This window comes from Podarcis filfolensis (genome assembly GCF_964270895.1).
Source record: "Podarcis filfolensis genome assembly, chromosome: 8".
NCBI lineage: Eukaryota > Metazoa > Chordata > Lepidosauria > Squamata > Lacertidae > Podarcis > Podarcis filfolensis.
Window position 1 is genome coordinate 63,974,956 of NC_139611.1, and position 18,330 is coordinate 63,993,285.

At 44.0% G+C, this 18,330-nt stretch overlaps 2 protein-coding genes and 1 long non-coding RNA gene across 6 annotated transcripts in view; 1 reads left to right on the top strand and 2 right to left on the bottom strand.

Annotated features, from left to right (window-relative positions):
• Positions 1-1,919, bottom strand: part of UBXN11 (UBX domain protein 11) — a 33,322-nt gene extending 31,403 nt beyond the window's left edge. For 2 of the 3 annotated variants that reach the window (XM_083627522.1, XM_083627520.1), the window contains exon 1: positions 1,816-1,919. The gene's annotated coding sequence lies outside the window, so the exon portion shown is untranslated. Of the gene's footprint in view, positions 1-1,589 lie in introns of all 3 variants that reach the window. The other variant, XM_083627521.1, reaches the window with a different exon arrangement.
• A 407-nt stretch (positions 1,920-2,326) lies between these two features.
• LOC310769142 lies at positions 2,327-12,153 on the top strand. 2 transcript variants are annotated; one of them, XR_014551436.1, is made up of 3 exons: positions 2,327-2,341; positions 6,659-6,811; positions 11,126-12,153. It is a non-coding gene; the product is annotated as an uncharacterized lncRNA (long non-coding RNA). The 2 variants fall into 2 exon arrangements; XR_014551437.1 differs by lacking the exon at positions 2,327-2,341 and having other exon boundaries at positions 6,028-6,811.
• A 5,518-nt stretch (positions 12,154-17,671) lies between these two features.
• CRYBG2 (crystallin beta-gamma domain containing 2) overlaps positions 17,672-18,330 on the bottom strand; it is a 58,608-nt gene continuing 57,949 nt past the window's right edge. The window contains 1 exon segment of the mRNA XM_083625702.1: positions 17,672-17,906. Coding sequence (XP_083481828.1) covers positions 17,818-17,906 — 89 coding nt within the window. The 3' untranslated portion in view covers positions 17,672-17,817.

Genomic DNA, 18,330 nt, shown 5'->3' on the forward strand with positions numbered 1-18,330 from the left:
GATTGACTTGACAATTGCAAGACCAGCTCAAGGACTGTCTAAACTACAAAATTACCATCTTTTGCCAGAGAAACTTTTCGCACTCCTGACTATAAGATTTAGTACCAAACTGAGATACTATCTAGATAGCTACCATCTGAATCTGCCTGACAGCCCACAGAGCACTCAAGTCAGCTACAAATATGGCTGCATCTGTTTCTATCTCACGTTTTTGTGAGCACAAAATGAGAAATTTTTTAGATGTACTCCAGCCTGAGCTCCTTGAGGAAAGGGTCGTGCACCAATGTGCCAAAATAACTATGGAGGTGCAGCACTGGAAAAATATCTGGGGAGAAAGCACAAAATATTATGTGGCCAGATGCAAAGGAAAACAGAGCGTAACATTTTGTGGACTTGGGGTTATTTTGTTAGGTGAGTGAAGTGTTATCCACAGGTGGCATATCATACCATACACACAGATACAGGGCAGTGGAGAGGAGAGGAGAGGAGGAGGTATTGTACAGTAAAGCCAGACCTGAAATGTAAGTGGTAGATCATTAGAAAAGGAATCACAAAGAAAACTGTAAGGGTATTGCAGAGTTAAAAAAGGTGTACAAAAGGACAGCTAAAATGATCAAGGGACTGGAGAAACTCCCCTATGAGGGAAGGTTACAATGTTTGGTGCTTTTTAGTTAAGAAAAAGGGTGATATGATAGAAATATATAAAATTATGCATGGTGTGAAGAACGTGGATAGAGGTTTTCTCCCTCTCTAGTAATACGAGAATCAGGGGTTTCTCAATGGAGTTAAATTCTAGAAGACAAAAAGGAAGTACTTCTTCACATAGCACATAGTTAATGTTGTAACTGTGGAATTCATTCCCACAGTTGGCTGCCAACTTGGATGACTTTAAAAGGGTATCAGACAAACTCATGGAGGATGAGACTATCAGTGGCTACTAATCATGATGGCTATATAGCACCTCCAGTATTAAGAGGTGGTGTGCCTCTAAATCCCAGTTTCTGGGAAATTGGGAATCTAAGTTGGCAAGTGCTGTTGCACTAATGTCCTGCTTGTGTAAAGACATCCTGTGTGAGCAGAATGCTGGACTAGATGGGCTGTTAGTCTCACCCAGAGGAACTCTTCTTATGTTTATCTGTGGGTCTGCAGAGTGCAAAAATATACAAGAACAGTGCCCCATTCATATATGCCCACTGAGAAAGATTGCATTTGATGAAGAAGGCTGAAGGAAGCCCATGAAAGCTTCTGACATATGAATCTTCCACAGCAAAACCCTGTTCATTCAGCAGTATAGCCTACTGATTTCAATGGGATTTGGATCCTAAGGCTGGGGCCGATGGCAGGTGAAGCCCAAGGACATCGGGAGCACCACAAGCTCCCCACTTCATGCACATGGGATTACAGTTTAACAGCACAAACCTATATACAGTATAAGCCTCACTCTTACTCCCTAGAAAGGAGGATTGGGGTGGCAGCCAAAGGATTGCACACTTACCAGAGAAGAAAACCTCATTAAATTTAAGTGGGGCAAGGATGTTGAGCAAGCGTGTACACAGGATTATGGGGGCTGCTATCCTTTACCCACTTACCTAGAAGAAATTCCTATTGAATCCCGTGGGGCTTACGTCTGAGTAAAATGCGTGGGCTGGCATAATTTGTCTTTAAAGTGCCACGAAGGTTTGCATTGTTTTTGCTGCAGGAGACTTAACGCGGGTTCCTGGGTGAATTAGGTAGGAGCCGCGCCTGTGGGGATGAAAAGCAGCGTCCCGACCCGTTTTAACAGTTTGCCTGATCTTCAAAGATTAAGGGACTCACCCGCCCATCTTGAGGCTTCAGGCCGGCGCCGCCATCTTGTTTACATTCGGTTGCCTAGGTAACGACTCCAAGCCAGAGCCTGGAGGAAGAGTCAGGAGACTACAATTCCCAGGATTCAGCGCTCCTGGACCAGTTCTTTCTTTCTTTCTTTCTTTCTTTCTTTCTTTCTTTCTTTCTTTCTTTCTTTCTTTGCCCTTCAGATTGGCGGCGCAATGCTATATGCATGTTTACTCAGAAATAAGGCCCCCCTTGTGTTCAGTGGGGTTTACTTCCGGGCAAGTGAGCATAGGATTTCAGGCTGCATAAAAGTAGGGCAGACAGCAACATGTTCAGGTCTTCAGGAAGTTCCCCTGTGAGGGAAGCTTGTGGCGTTGGGGGCTTTTTAGTTTAGAGAAAAGGCGAGTAAGAGGGGACAGGAGAGAGGTGTCATGGCATGGAGAAAGTGGCTAGAGAAAAGTTGTTCTACTTTTCTCAGAACATTATAACTTGTGGCCAAAGAAGAGGAATGTTGGAAGATTGCAGACAGGTGAAAGAAAGTACATATTCTTACAGCACATAGCTAAACCATGGCATTCCCAGATTTCAAAAAATGAAAATTTGGACAGAAAAGTTGCTGAGGTTTTGTTGTTGTTGTTTTGCAAAGTTGCTGAGTTTTTGGACGTTTTTGAGCCATTTCTGAGGGAAATCGGCAAAAATGACACTGCCGACATGGGCTGTCATACATCTGGATTTTCCCAGGCAATTCTTTAACCAATTCCCTCCCAGACACTGCTTGCAACTGCAGTATTCTGGATATGTCCGGGAAATTCCAGATGTATGGCAAACCTATTTCCACAGGAGGCAATGATGGCCAGCAAGTTGGATAGTTTCAAAGGTGGCTTAGACAAATTCATGGGGGTAACAGGTATCAGTGGCTACTAGATACGATGACTATGTTCTGCCTCCATACATACAGTTTGAAGGCTGTATGCTTCTGAATACCAATGGCTGGAAACAGCAGGAGGGGAGCATGTCCTTGTGCCTAGGCCATAGCTGTCAACTTTCAGATTTGAAAATAAGGGATCAGCAGCCTCAAAAATAAGGGACCAGCAGCCTCACCTATCCTGGGGACAGTCTACGGGATATCAAACAATCCGGGATATCAGCGGGAAGCAGTGGGAAACGGCACTGGAATAAGGGAATTTCCCGCAAAAAAAGGGAAGGTTGACAGCTATGGCCTAGGCCTTGCTTGTGGGATTGCTGGACAAGATGGGCCATTGGTGTGATCCAACTGGCTTTTCTTATGATGCCAGCAGCCATGCCCTATTTCAGAATGTTCCATTTCTACCACTACATTTCCCCAATTTGCTTCCCACATGCACACCCACTTCTAACGAGCTTCCCTCCTTATTTATTTTACTTCTGCAAACTTTGGGGTTCCCCAAAGCTTGCTGATACTTCCCTCTTTTGCATGTGGATGGTGTCATTTTGACTATATTTGCAATGGCACTCACAACTTGAATGTTGAAAATATAGAGACTTCTATGCACACAGTCCCTCCAGCATTATTCAGACAAAAGTTAGGGTCAGTTTGATGTTTGTTATGTAGACATTTCTCTTGTGTAAGAATGTGTCATAAAAATACTTTATGGAGTGTCTCATCCCAGACTAGCTTGCCTGCATGTTAAGATAATTAGTTCTATGCAAGGTTGTGTGTTATATTTAATAACAACTGTTGGGTTACCTTTGCAAGTACATGGAAAAATTCTGCCAGACCAGGGGAGAAATTGCTATAAAAATGAATAGTCTAATGAAACTGGTAAGATATCAAAGGCCTACTAAAGAGTATAGTAAAATTGTAGCATACTGAAAAGCAATAATCTTTGAGCGGGGGGGGCGAATTCCCCCTATGCATTTGGACACCTCTTAAGATATCATAACCAAATTTTGCACAATGGTTCTGGAGATCAAAGAGCATGTTTTCATTTATATCTGGATACAGCTGGACACCATTTTGAATCAAGGTGGTGTACTGAGATGGCATACTGAATCTTTCAAAACTGCAGACTTTAACCACCATTTTCAAACCTGCACAGATTTTTTTGGTTTCTTACAATTCTCAAGCAGCATTGGCTGCTATTAACCTATATTAAGAACTTTAATGGAGTGGATATTTGTATATTTAAATTGCACTAAAAACATATTAAAAATAAACTCATCTGCCACCACCCTGTGCCAAATTGCATCTTCATCAGAACTGAGCTGCTTCAATATATTTGTCTGTCAGCAGCAAAGATCCATTTATAGAGTGTCATCCCCAAGTAGGGTTGCCTAGCACTGACTCTGTTGTCTTTTGAGTGCTACCAGGAATAAGGAATGAGGAACATTTGAGTGCCACCACTTCCTCATCACTGAAATGGATAATGCAACTCTGAGCACCATATCTAATCCTGTCCAAAACGAAGGACACTAAGGTGCTCCTCCTTCATAATATCCCTGCATCCTGTGTACTAACAGCAAGCACCTGATGCCTTAGATGCACTTTCTTCAAGAGATAAGTTTAGGATAAATCCTTTATTTCTATATTAGATGCACTTGAAGCCAATTTAAAAAGAAGTACTGTGTACAGTGATGTTGCACAATTGTTTTTCCGTCCTTGCTATTCGGATAGCATCTAAGCAAGAAATTCAGCAGGGTGTTGAACTGTTGATGGAAGCATACCCAGAAGATGAAACTTATTGATGAACTTTTGCACTTTCACCTATATGTGAGACAAAGCCATAGGCTTACAGCAGAGCACTCTCTGTCTCATACAGACCTTTATCAAATTCAGATGGCCTTTCTTAACGTGGAAGCAATTTTGTGGCTATTTCTTAGCTTTATGGTCACTAACTGCTTGGGAGAGAGTGAGTTTTTCAAGACTCAAAAGAATTAAAAGTGAATTAAGGGCCACAATGTCTCAAGAGGTTGTCCACACTGAGCATTCTGTACATTGAAAGTGACAAACTTAAACAAATTTTGATGAAGTTTTCTGATGTCCTTTAGAGGAGAAATTGTGAGTTGCAGAATTTTAAATATCCATCCTTGGCTTCACTCAGTTTTGTTTATAGCACTCTTCCATTTTCCTCTAGTCGTGAGGGTGGGGGCCTCATGAGTAGCCTAGGGCTTATCTTCATCTAAAAATGGCCCAGGCCAAAGGGTTGGATTCAGTTAACTTGGTGCACTAGCAGGAGTCAGCCAATAACTCCTGCTAGCACAATAGGCCTTTCTCCCTTTCCCCCTGTGCTTCTCCAGTTCCCCCAGATACACTCTAGAAGATTGGGAGAGCTTCCAGAACAGCTCACAGGGCAAGAGAGGGAAGATTGTTCCATCTAGCAAGCAGAAATGCTTGTGTTGATGGACCAATGGTTTTAGCACGATGAATTCCACCTAAAATGCCACCACCCACAAGAGAGGTATCAGCAAGCTTGGGGAACCCTCGAGCTTTTGCAAACATGCAGCAGTCTGGGTGGGGGGAACCCTAACGCTGAGCACGGGGAGCGTTTGCGCAGCACACCTACACACTGCAACCAACACGCTAACGTGTCATGACACAGTTTGGAAAGCTCTGCCCTAAGGATAGGCAACTAAAAATAGCCCAAAGAGGAATGAGCATGCTCAGTGAGTGGCCAGGGAATGCTGACTTACTGTTGAGTGGAAGGGGCAGAGGGAGAGCAGAACAGAACAGAAAACTTGGGGAGCGGGGTGGAATGGAATATCCCGTAAGAAGATGCAACTGGCTGGAACACTGAACATAGTAGTGAATGGCATAGTGGGCCAGTGACACTTACCTGACTTCCCTGCAGGTGCATTACTGTTGCATACTGGGAAGGAGAGAAGTGAAGCAGTTGGGAAGGTAATGCAAGTTCACTAGGAGGACCACCTAAATGGCTCTGCTGATGTGTTTGCACTGCACTGACTTCTCCACTCCCTTGCTCCCCAACCCCCAGTGAGCAGCAGCGACTGATTCATCAGGAGGTAAGGTAAGATATCTCAGCCCCACCATGCCATCTGCTGCTGCCTGAAGGGGAGCACTCCACACTGCAGTATCTTGTTGTAGACCCCACTTCTTATCACTCCTTGCATTATTGCCACAACAAACGTGGGTCAAAAAGCTAAACTGGAACATTTGTGGTGTAAACTGTTACAGGATTGCAACATGGAGTTTCGGGGAAAGAAGCAGTATGGCCACCCAGAAATTTTTGCAAGCAGAACAAGAATTGAAAGCAGAATTGTGTATAACCATCCTGATACCACAACAAACCCAATAGAAAAGGGAGCATTCAGACACCTACACAACAACCTTGCTAAATAAAACACGATGTAGTTACCAGTATATATGTTGGCTGATGGCAGAGTACAATTGTACTTGTAGACTTTGTACAAAACAAGGAGCATGATGGCAAAGCTCAGAACTTAAGTGCTATAGATATGAGAGACAAAAACCCCAGAATTAGCAGCAGTACATAGAGCTCTCCAAAGAAAGGGACCCATATTGTTGTTGAACAGCTGGAGCCCTCCCACTAGGACAGGCTACAAATAAAACTAAAATCTACTATCAAAGGAGTAGCCCTCTTGCGCAGCAGAGACTTTTTTATCCATTTGCTGGAATTCAGAGCACCGAGTTGCTGCTATTATATTCCATTTAGGTTAGCAGAATTCTAGTGTCTTACAGGAAGTTTTGGAGGCCCCCCGTAAATCTGTTATAAAGAACACATGCAAATGCACACACACATCACCAGCTAATGTTAGAGAGCCATGTAGGAAGCAGCAAGCAGAGGAGTTTGTGATTGGTGGACTCCTCCTGCCTCTTTTCCATCTACAGTGTGAAACCTCTTGAGCGTCTTATCTCAGAGAAGGCAGCTCCCCTTGCAAAAAGTTCCATCCATCAGAGCTCTGAGACAGCTTCACCATGAAGGCCATCCTGATCATTGGTATTGTGCTACTGATGAATCTGACTCTGGCTGTTGCCGCTGAGGTAAGGAGTGGTCTTGTTGGATGTGACAATTGAAATGAGAATCTTCAGTTGCTTCAAAACCCTTATTTCGGGTACTGAAAGAAGGCTGTGATTATGTAGTGGCTGCAGTTTGGGGGAGTGGAGGCGGCATTCATACATAGGAATTGAACATATTTAATACCACCTGTTTCTGAAATGCAAAGCCCAATCCTGTGCATATTTCCTTGGATGTATGTCCTGCACGGAGTTCAAAAGTGCTTACTCCTGTCCCAAGTGAGTTCACATGGGGAATGCAGACATTGCGTACATTGGATGTAGGAGGCAATTTTAGAGTAGGACCATGGATATAAAGCTTGGAATTTTTATTTTGCAAAGGCATGCTCCAGCCAGTGTTAAGTAGACTCTGCTGGTTTCTGTAGATCAAACTCTGCTAATTTTGGTTTCTCTCAGTTGTTCATTTTCCCAAGCTTAACTTCACTTCTCCACATTTACAATTAAAAAAGAAGTTAATGCAAGTTCGTTAGCATTTTAGTGCACATTTCTCCTAATATATTTTGCCTAACATACCCCTTTTTGCAAAGCGATTTCCCCTAATATAATGCATTTTGGTGAGTTATTTTCAATAGTATACACATTTGTGTAAATGTTGTTACAGCATATGCATATTTGTATACACTACTTGACTGGAGAACTGCATTGCAAAATACAGAGAAGTGTGAATTTCAAGGGGTGGTTGTGTTTTTGTTCGTGTATTGTTATGGAAAGTGAAAATTAGATAGGTTTGACTCTAAATGTGAACTGGTAGGGATGGGGGAGAAATTAAGTGGTTCAAAATGTCAGAAATTTGTAGTCCAATGTAAACTCCCCCTCCTTTTTGGAGGTGAGTCCTGTGTATTTGTTTGGATTGGACTTTTAACACGGCACATAAACATAAATGTGCAGGTCTCCTTACAAATAACCCCTGGTGAATTCAAAGGGAGATAAGTTTCTTTGATCCTTACAAAAATATGTGTAAAGAAGCAGACATATCTGTGAAGATTACCATCTGACCAAGGGGAAGCTGTCCAACCCATCCCACATAGCCTACACCTTTAACGAAAAGCTCGTGTGTAAAAATATGCCTTTTGGGAGATAAAACAGGTGGGGGACTTTGTGGTCCTTCAGAGATTTTCTAGATTACAACACCCATCATCCCTGACCATTGGATATGCTGGTTGGGGCTGATGGGAATTTGAGTCTTTCAGCATCTGGTGAGCCACGGCCTCCCCATCTCTGAGACAAAGCATTATCAATCTGTTCTTAATGGCACAAGCACACTGGCCAGTTTAAAATGTCCCGGATATTTTGCCGCTTTCTGGCCGGACACTGCTTCTGACCACAAGGTACATTCAAAGGATTAAACAGCAGTTTTCCACTACTGCCCCTTGTGAGGGCTGATAAAGCAAGCTGCTGTTTATCTGACATTTTAAAAATCTAAACTGGAAAAGTCAATGCTTGTCAAAACCTTCAAACTCAGCTCTTGTGGTTTATGGGTGATGACCAATTGAGGATTATAAACATGGGTGAGTACCAGATTGCTGCTTTAAAACCACAGCCATTCTGATAGATGCAATTTATCACACACAACACTTTTCTTCTCTTAACTCACATAACCAACTTTCTCTAATTTCCTGCCTAGGAAGCTCCTTAAGAGATCACAAATGGGTCACTGGCAACAAATGTTTGTTTATAGGTTTCCCCCCTGGAAATAATAAAAATGGGTTAAGTGTGTGGGGAACGAGATGCAGGCTAGCTTTTTAAGGACAATCATGGTGCAAAAAACACGCATGCGTGAAAATAGCAACAGATATCTCTAGGATATCTGCCTGTTCAACTCTAACAGCTATAACTGTTTAAAGTGGTATAAGAGCACTTTAAGAATATGGGGCGAATGTGGCTATTGCCCCCATGGGATGCCTAGGTGCTCCTTGGCTTGCTTTCAGACAGACATGGACACTGTTTTATTTCAGCAAGCTTTTTATACACTGCCATCTTTGTTCCACACCTTTACTACTTTTTTCAGTCTTTCGAAAAAATATTGTAGTTTGTGAAGGGTACTAAGAGTTGGTAGGAGACGCCTATTCCCCTCACAGAACTACAGTTCCCTGAGTAGTTTAACAATCCCTCTTCCCAGGGAACTCTGGGAATTGTAGAGGGAACAACTCTCAGCACTTTTAACAAACCACAGTTCCTTGAATTATTAGGGGGAAGCCGTGACTGTTTTAAATTGCATGCTGCTCCTTTAAATATATAGTGGAGTCCCACTGAGTACAGTGGACTTTATTCCCAGGGTATAACCAGTGCAGACTGGAGCTGGTGTGAATTATAGTCCTGATCACCTGGAGGGCACCAGGTTGCAGAAGGCTGGTGTACTAGCTAGATCTGATTTCCCTGGTATTTGGGGCGCGGTCTCCTTGCATCACTTTCTGTGTTTCCTTCTCTGCTAGAATAACAGGAAACAGGTTTTAGGTGCTGGCATTGCCTTGAGCAGGGCCTGCCATTCTTTACTGCTTGCCTGCCAATCTCAAGGCCCAGAACATCAGCTGCTGGGGGCCGGCTGGGGAGAGGCAGTCAGTCAGTTGTAAAACTTCCCAGGAAATAGGTGCCGATTAGATAGCAGTGAAAGATAACCTTTTATGAGGGTGGGAACATTACATATGCAGCAAACTTTTGTGGCACCATGCTACTGTGGTATCTTTCTCATTGTGTATCTAAAACAGAAGTAAGGTACCTCAGGATTGAGAACAAAATGAGGCCCTTGAACTTCCTGTGCACTCTACCGAGGCCTCATCCTTTACAGGCCCTGCTCCCCCACTGCCTGAATGTGTTCTTGAACTCTGAAAAATGTCTTTTTCTCTGGATGAAGGACGGGGGGGGGGGGGTGTAGCCACAAGCTACTGCACATAGGTGGGAAATGTACTTCTGTTGCTTCACCAGCCTTTGTCTCCAGGTCTGTTTTGGGTTGGCTGTCCACATTTTGAAGTACAGTCATACCCTGGAAGTCAAACAGAATCCGTTCCGGAAGTCTATTCGACTTCCAAAACGTTCAGAAACCAAAGCGCAGCTTCTGATTAGCTACAGGAAACTCCTGCAGCCAATTGGAAGCCACGGAAGACCCGTCGGATGTTCGGCTTCAAAAAATAGTTTCCAAACTGGAACAATCACTTTCAGGTTTGCAGCGTTCGGGAGCCAAAACGTTCGAGAACTAAGCTGTTTGAAAACCAAGGTGCGGCTGTACTTGCCATAACTCTGATGTCACATCTGAGGCTCTCCAGTTGTTGTTGTTGTTGTTGTTCATCTAATTATGAAATCTGTTGGTCCCCTTTTTGACCAAGGTAATGCAAAGGGACTTGTAATCTATAAACAAACACATTAAAACCATCACAGAATAGAAACAAGGAAAACGCCCAATGGCAATCCTGTTTTTAAAAGGCAGGATTGAAACATGTTACCCACTCAAGGAGGCCACAGATAGTTAAGAGCCAAAGGCCTGGCGAAACAGATATGCCTTGGCCTGACGCCTAAAGCTATGTAATGATGGCGCCCGGCGAGCCTCCCTGGGGAGAACATTCTACAAGGGGGGAGTCTGGTGATGGGTGTAAGAGTCTAACAACATCTGAAGGGCATCAGGTTTCCCATCCCCGATCTAAAGAGACCCAATCTGGGAAGACCATTAGGCTGCATCCAAGTAAGTTTTGTGCAGAGTTTTCCCATTAAAAGTAATGTGCCCTAACTTAGTCATGTTCAGTCATTTAAACGGGTTAGCATTGGAAACAACCCATTGGCCCAGATTCAGCGTTCTCTGACTGCCAGTGTAAGGGCTGTTGCACTAGCATAATGTCAAAAGCAAAGTTCAAAAGTTTGTGATACCTTCAATGCGAGTAAACAGCACTTCCTCTATTTGGCCCAGAAAAGAACAAAAGCATGTCAAGATGCATGTGAATGCAGGGAGAGCAGTTTTCTCATGCAAGGCGGAAGAGAGCTTTGTTTGAAGGAAAGGGGTGTAGCTCCGTAGTAGAGCAGCTGCTTTGCATGCAGAAAATCACAAGTTCAGTCCCTGGTATCTTCAGGTAGGGCTGGAAATTCCCCTGCCTGAAACCCCGGAGAGCTGCTGCTAGGCTGTGTAGACCATACTGAGCAAGATGAATCATTGGGCCTGACTTGGTATAATGAGTCTTCCTATGTTGGTAAGGTATCAACTGTGTCAACTAACGTAACAAAGTACCCTGCAGACCTTCAGTTTTGTTGAGAACTTCTCTGACCCCGTATCATATACTCTTCTCATTTGCTCTTCAGGACACAGCAGACACTCCCAAAACCACGACTCCTGCTTCTACACCAGCCTCCAGAGCCATGTCCCTCAATGGCCCAGCTTGCTTTCTGCTACCACTCCTGATGGTTGTGATTCATCTCCTCCGAGTATACTGAGCCTGGAGAGTCACTCCTATGAGGGTATTCCTTGGAGGGCAAATTCATCTCTTTTCTGCCTTTAGGGAAACGTTCCCTCTACCAATGATCCAGCCAGCACCTATGCTCCAGCTACAACCAACCCACAATTTTGGGCCATGTGGCAATATTCATGATCCAAAGGCTTTGGGCTTCATCTTCACCACAATGGCTGCTTTATCTGCAGAATGAGAGGCAAACCAGAAGGACTTATTGAACTTGATCCAGATGTGTGGGCTCATGCTCAGATGGTCTTCGCAGCAGGCAATGCACACAGGTCTAGAATGCATATTCACAAAGACATATCGGTTCCCTGAGATAGGCAACCCAAGTGTCACCTACTCATGTGCACTAATTAACAAGAGGCACAAATCCACTGGGATGTTTGCTCAGTCAGGCCCTCCAGGAAGAAACAGGAGTTGTGCATAAGCACTGCAAGGCTCCTGTTTATTTCTGTCAGGAGACTGTCCTGAGGCATTGTGGCTCAGATCTGCCTCCTAGTCTGCCACCTTCAAGGGCATCCTAAATCTGTCATCCAAAGTCCCAGAAGATGACCACCCACCTCTTGTTTCTATAAGCCTTTCAGTTAATGCCATGCTATCCTGTGTGAAGCATCCCACCCACCCACCCACCCAACTTCAGGAATCATTTGAGGTCGCTTCCTGGTCTTCAGGAGGTCACCTCTTGATTCGCAGCAAATTCAGGTGTGGAATGTCAACCCTTTGAAGTGGCAAACCTCAAGAAGTTGGCTGAAGATGGTCCAAGAAGATAAACCATGCAAGATAAAAAGCAGTGTTTGCAAATGTTCTGCCTTTGTTTTCTGTAACCCCCCACGCAGGGTGGGTCAATGAATGAAATAAAAGCTTCTTGGCTGGAAAGCCTGCCTTTGTTGTAGTCTAGAGTGTTCCTGTGCAGGGCTGTAGCCAGCCAGCCATGTCCCATTACAGAATATCCCATTCCATTCCCTTTTCATTCTGGTTTTCCTCCCCATTCCTATCACCAAAAAAGCGGCGAGTCAGCACTTCTTGCTCACTGAGTGAGTATGCTCAGTCCTCACTGAGGTGTTTAAAGGTCTGCTTTCCACCCCACACTTTTAGCCCCCCCCCTTTTGTGCTTATAAAAACACTGCTTCTGCTCTCTGCCCAAGTATGTTTGCTGACTCCTTCCTCTTGTAGTGGGAAACATGGGATCTACTATTAAAAATGAGGTCACTGTTATTATTCATTAGCAGCCTCATTCCTGGCATTGCTCAGGAATTCTAAGAAACCAAAAAAATCAATGCTGGTTTGAAATCAGTGATTAAAATCAATGCAGTTTGGAAAGGCTCGGTCCACCATCTTGATTAAAAACATGGCGACCAATTGTATCCAAACATCGACAAAAACCTGCTCCTTGACCTCAGGTGCCAATGAGCAAAATTTGGTTACAATATCTTAAGAGGCGTCCACATGCATAGGCAAGTAATTTTCCAAAATTAATAGTGGACTATATTATATAGGGGGGGATGCGGGTGGTGCTGTGGGTTAAACCACAGAGTCTAGGACTTGCCGATCAGAAGGTTGGCAGTTCGAATGCCCGCAACGGGGTGAGCTCCTGTTGCTTGGTCAAAGTGCAAGTAGATAAGTAGATAAATCGCTCTGGCGGGAAGGTAAACGCCGTTTCCGTGTGCTGCTCTGGTTCGCCAGAAGCGGCTTAGTCATACTGGCCACATGATCCGGAAGCTGTATGCCGGCTCCCTTGGCCAATAAAGCGAGATGAGCGCCGCAACCCCAGAGTCGGTCACGACTGGACGTAATGGTCAGGGGCCCCTTTACCTTTACCTTTATATTATATAGGAATGACTTCTCCGGCATACATTTGTCTAATTCCTGTTGAAAGCTATATTTTAAAGTGCCCTTTTGGTGCCAAAGGAGGCTTCCCAATGCAAATAGCAGTTGTGTGTGTGCATGCCCATGAACACTATTTTCCTCAGGACAAGACTATCACTAGCCATGATGGCTACTCACTGGAAGCAATGATGTTTCTGAATGCCAGTTGCAGGAAGCCACAGGAGAGAGCGCTATTGTACTTGGATTCTACTTGCAAGTTTCCCACAGGCATCTGGTTGACTACTGTGAGAACAGGATTCTGGACTGCATGGGCCATTGGCCTCACTCAGCTGGCTCTTCTTACATTCTCGTATGTGAGAGGGATTGTTTTTTTCTGACCTTCAGCTGTAGCTTGGCTTACAAGGTATCAGTAGGCAATCAACTCCATGCCATGAAAAACAAAAACAGAACTGATTTCCGCAGATCAGGTTGAAGCAGAACAAATAGGTTCCCAAATGGCAGTGACCGAGGGGTTTTACTTTGGGGTGGGGGTCAGAGTAACTGGCTCCTGTTCAACAGAGGCTTAATATACAAATTACAAATGCTAAAAGTTGAAGCTTTTTTAAAAATGTCATTGGCAAACGGAGCTAAATATGATAACCTGCTAGATTAAATTGCTGTTTCAAGAGATTGGTTCAAAAGTTCACATCCCTAGTCACAAAAAGCAGGCCAGGTCTTTTGCCTGATGGGAGTTGTCGTCCAAAACATTGGTAGAGCATCATGCTAGCTGATGTAGTGTATTAGGGCTATGAGGCCTGGACATTAGGGTTCCCTTTTAGCATCTGCTGTCTCAAATTAATGTTTCTGCCCCTTTGAGCAAAATGCTACAACAGTAATTTTGCATTTAGCCGAAAAACTGTAAAAGGGCATTCCCCCCCCCCAAGGTAAAGCTAACAATTGTTTTGTTACACCTGAACAAAATCTTTTATTTTTCTGCTTAAAACAGGATATTCATATATCCCACCCACCTTGCTTAGACACCAATGTTTCATTTCCCTTCTAAACATGTGAAAGCCACAGTCTGCAGTCTTAGATTGCATGCAGATAAGTGTGGGTTTCCTGTAAGTCAACATCTTTCTGAACAGGTTCGCATCTTTGTTTCAGAAAGTGCAAATCTGATAAGTGCAAATCCTTGAATGCGGACCAAATCAAATATCTTGTCCAAAGATACCTGTGACACTTCCAGGCAAAGCTTTGCATGAAAGCTATGCTGCGGGGAAACCAGTTTCCCTATTAGCAGTCAAGGTGACACAAGACCCTCTTTCACATTCTCTCATCATGCCACTCATCAGGAAGCATGCTCTTCACTGGCTGAGTTTCCTTCCTGGGAGGGACAACACAGTCCAGGAGGGAGAAAGGTTCTATTCCACATCCCAAACTGTTCCTAATGATATAGGAGATTTGACCTTCCCAAGGCACTGGAAGCACATCAATATTTCATATGTTCTGCACTTGACCCCTGTTGGGCATAACAGGCTCTGGGGCCCAGTCACACTTAGTTGTGGCTCAAGTTCAGTCCTGACCGCCTGCCAAAGAGGCCACACCCCCTACATTCTGGGCTTTCTTCCCCTACCTGAGTGGTGGGAAGGGACTTGATCCTTTGCCTTCCTTTCTTGACTGGGAGCTGAAGCAACGGTTGAAACCCATGGAGAAGCCCCACCCAGAAATAACCACATGCAAAAATATTCCAAAGAAAGCTAGACAAATCAATGCCCCTTGCCTGCATTCAAGAAAATGGGCTGGCTTCACACATAAAAACAAAACTTCCAGGAGGGACAATTTGTTATGCCAAGCCTCTGCTATTTCCACTATGCCCTCCAGCTGCACATTGGTTAAATAATTGATCTTGTTAAACTCCTAATGCATGACTGCATCATACTTTTAGCAACTGCCTGTTAAAAGATTTAGTATGTGCCACAAACGAATCCCATAAAGAGGAGAGGAAGATGCATGCATTTATTTTCAGAAAGTGTACATCCATCCAAGGAACCACGGCTAGCTCTGATTCTGCTGAGTTTTGTGGGATGTACATATAGTGAAAAGTGTAAGCACCTTTATTTGATATCTACATGCAAAATGGCTTCCTGACGAAACCCTGCTCCTTCACACAAAAAGACTGAGGACGAACTCATGTGCTATGCGCTGTTGAAGCAAACAGAACCCTCTAGTGGTGGAAATGAGAAATAGCAGCAACAATTCCTCACTGCAAATACAGTAGATGTCTTTCCCATAACCCCCAAAGCTGGGGTTATGAAAAGTGAGGGAAGGGTTCTGAGAACCAGCACATGGAAGAAGCTGGTCCTGGTTTAACAACCATCAATGCAACATGTGTCAGTGATGAATAAATATGGGGGTTTGCCTAATAGTGAGTCAGACTACTGATTCATGTAGCTCTGGGTACGGAAGCAGATCCCAAAGGACTCAAGCATGGATTCCTTTAGGAGCAGAATTTATGCAGTGCAGAAGAACCTCACACATCAAGGACTGTTTCTCCCCATATGAACTGACTTGGACCTTGTGATCCTCATCTGAGGCTCTTCATCATGTGCCTCCTCTGAGAGGCAACAAAAGAACAGGCCTTTTCTGCAGTGGCTCCCCACTTATGGGGTGCTCTCCCCAGGGAGGCTCACCTGGTGCCTTCATTACATATCTTTACGTGCCAGGCAAAAGCATTCCTCTTCTCCCAGGCCTTTGACTAATTAAACAATTTATGGCCTTTGAATTGTGTGAGGGTTATTGTTTTTGTTTGTTGCTATGTTATGTATTTTGTGTTTTTATATTGTAAATCACCATGTAAACCTCTGGTGGGTGGTACAGAAAATTAATAAATAATAATAATAATTAACCAGCACTGCAGAGAAGCTTGAGAATAGCATAGGTTGAGGTTGATCTCTGACAAACTATAGCAGGAGTGTTCACCCTGTGGCTCTCCAGATGCTGTTGCTTCTAACTCCCATCAGCCCCAGTGAACATGATCAGTTGTGAGGGGTGGTGGGAACTGTAATACAACAATATATGGAAGGCCACAGGCCAGCCATTCCTGCACTGTGCCAGCAGCAGCAGCAGCAGCAGCATAATTAATATCCTTCCTTTTTCACAGACTGGGACTCATGGCAGCTTAGAAAAATTAAAGCAACACAGATAAAATTAGGAGCAGTGTCCAGGCAGAAATTGCTTTTAAAAAGCTTCTTTTTTTGAGAGATTTTGCCCAAAAAGCTCAACAACTTTGGCAAAAAAAAAGGTTAAAAGTAATTAAACTATAATAGAATTAAAACAATATAAAAACAATTCTATTAAAACACAGATAGTGAAAACAGCATAGCTTTCTAGACTTGCAAGAACCTAATGTTCACCAGTTCCTTATAATATGGGCTTTGCAGCCACATTTGTGTGATACTATTCCTGCTTTTTAAAAAGCAGAGATATCACCTTGCCAACAAAGGTCCATATAGTTAAAGCCATGGTTTTCCCGGTAGTGATGTATGGAAGTGAGAGCTTGACCATAAAGAAGGCTGATCGCCAAAGAACTGATGCTTTTGAATTATGGTGCTGGAGGAGACTCTTGAGAGTCCCATGGACAGCAAGAAGATCAAACCTATCCATTCTGAAGGAAATCAGCCCTGAGTGCTCACTGGAAGGACAGATCCTGAAGCTGAGGCTCCAATACTTTGGCCGCCTCATGAGAAGAGAAGACTCCCTGGAAAAGACCCTGATGTTGGGAAAGATGGAGGGCAGAAGGAGAAGGGGACGACAGAGGATGAGATGGTTGGATAGTGTTCTCGAAGCTACCAGCATGAGTCTGACCAAACTGTGGGAGGCAGTGGAAGACAGGAGTGCCTGGCGTGCTCTGGTCCATGGGTCACGAAGAGTCGGACACGACTAAACGACTCAACAACAATTCCTGCTTTTCTATTGTTTATGATCCCAGCTGGCGAATTGTTCTTGTTGTTACAGGTATTTCTCTCCACCCCCCAAAACCCTTGTGGGCAAGATCCCTTACATGTTATGCCTGCGGTCGTAGCTGGTGTCCCCATGAACATGTCCTAGTGGCAAATAACGGAGTCAGCACACCAGCCAGAGAGATGGATTTATAAAAGGCATTGTATCATACACAGGTACATAAATAGAGTTTACAAGGTAGCCCATCCCCTTAGGAAGAAGAGCACAGGGGAAAAGGAATGGGCTGCATGCAAGGACAAAAGGCTCATTCATGCTGTATGTGTGTGTTTGTTTTAGATATTCATATATAAGCCTCAACCAGCAGGGCTGGGGACACCTGTGAGGCATTGGCAGCTTGCTTTCCTGTGCTCGCACAGGTGAGCTGCTTGACTTTGTCCATTCATGAATGATCCGCGTATCAGAACTCGCCAATAATCTCCATCTTGCTGGGCTCAGCTCCAAGGTGTTGGAAAAGAACCAGCTTTTACCTCCTTTCCTCTACAGAGTTCCTTGAGGAGACCAATCTCTGTGCTTCACAGAAACATTTTCCTCTTTCTGGGCTGCAATCTGTGGGGAAAGGATTGCATCTACTAACCAAATGCAGCACCCAGTCACTTATCCATTTTAGCAGCTAATCCCCAAAGATGCAGCTTGGTCACAAAAGGACAAACGTCTGTGACTTGCAGGCTGAATTCTAGTTCTGCGCGTAGCATGGCTCTTCAATACCTGCTTTCTTCAAAGCACCCGGATGTCCCAGATCTGTGTAGGCCTTTCCTCTGAACAATCCCAGAGGATGGCATGGTCCCGGTCATAGGTTCGGCCTCCTACATGGAGAAAAGGAAGAAGTAAATGGGCATTTTACCCAATCGATGTTGTTTGTGCGCTGCCCTAAAAAGGATTTGAATCCTGAAAAGCAGGATATGAATAATTGTGATAGATGATAGATAGATAGATAGATAGATAGATAGATAGATAGATAGATGGATGGATGGATAGATAGATAATAGGTGATATATAGATGTCCCCTTCACTGTTGCTGGACTAGGTTAGAGTATGCCGTGCATAAACATTCCAAGTGACTTTTATGACCAGATCTTCACCTTGATATAAGCTCAGAGAACAGAAAGCGAGTTCCATTAGGTTAGGCTGAAGGAACTGGATTGTAAGCATTACATCTAGAAAAGATAATGCATGAGAAGTGCTTTTGATGTTTGAGGGTGCTATACACATGTTAAGATTAAATAGTGG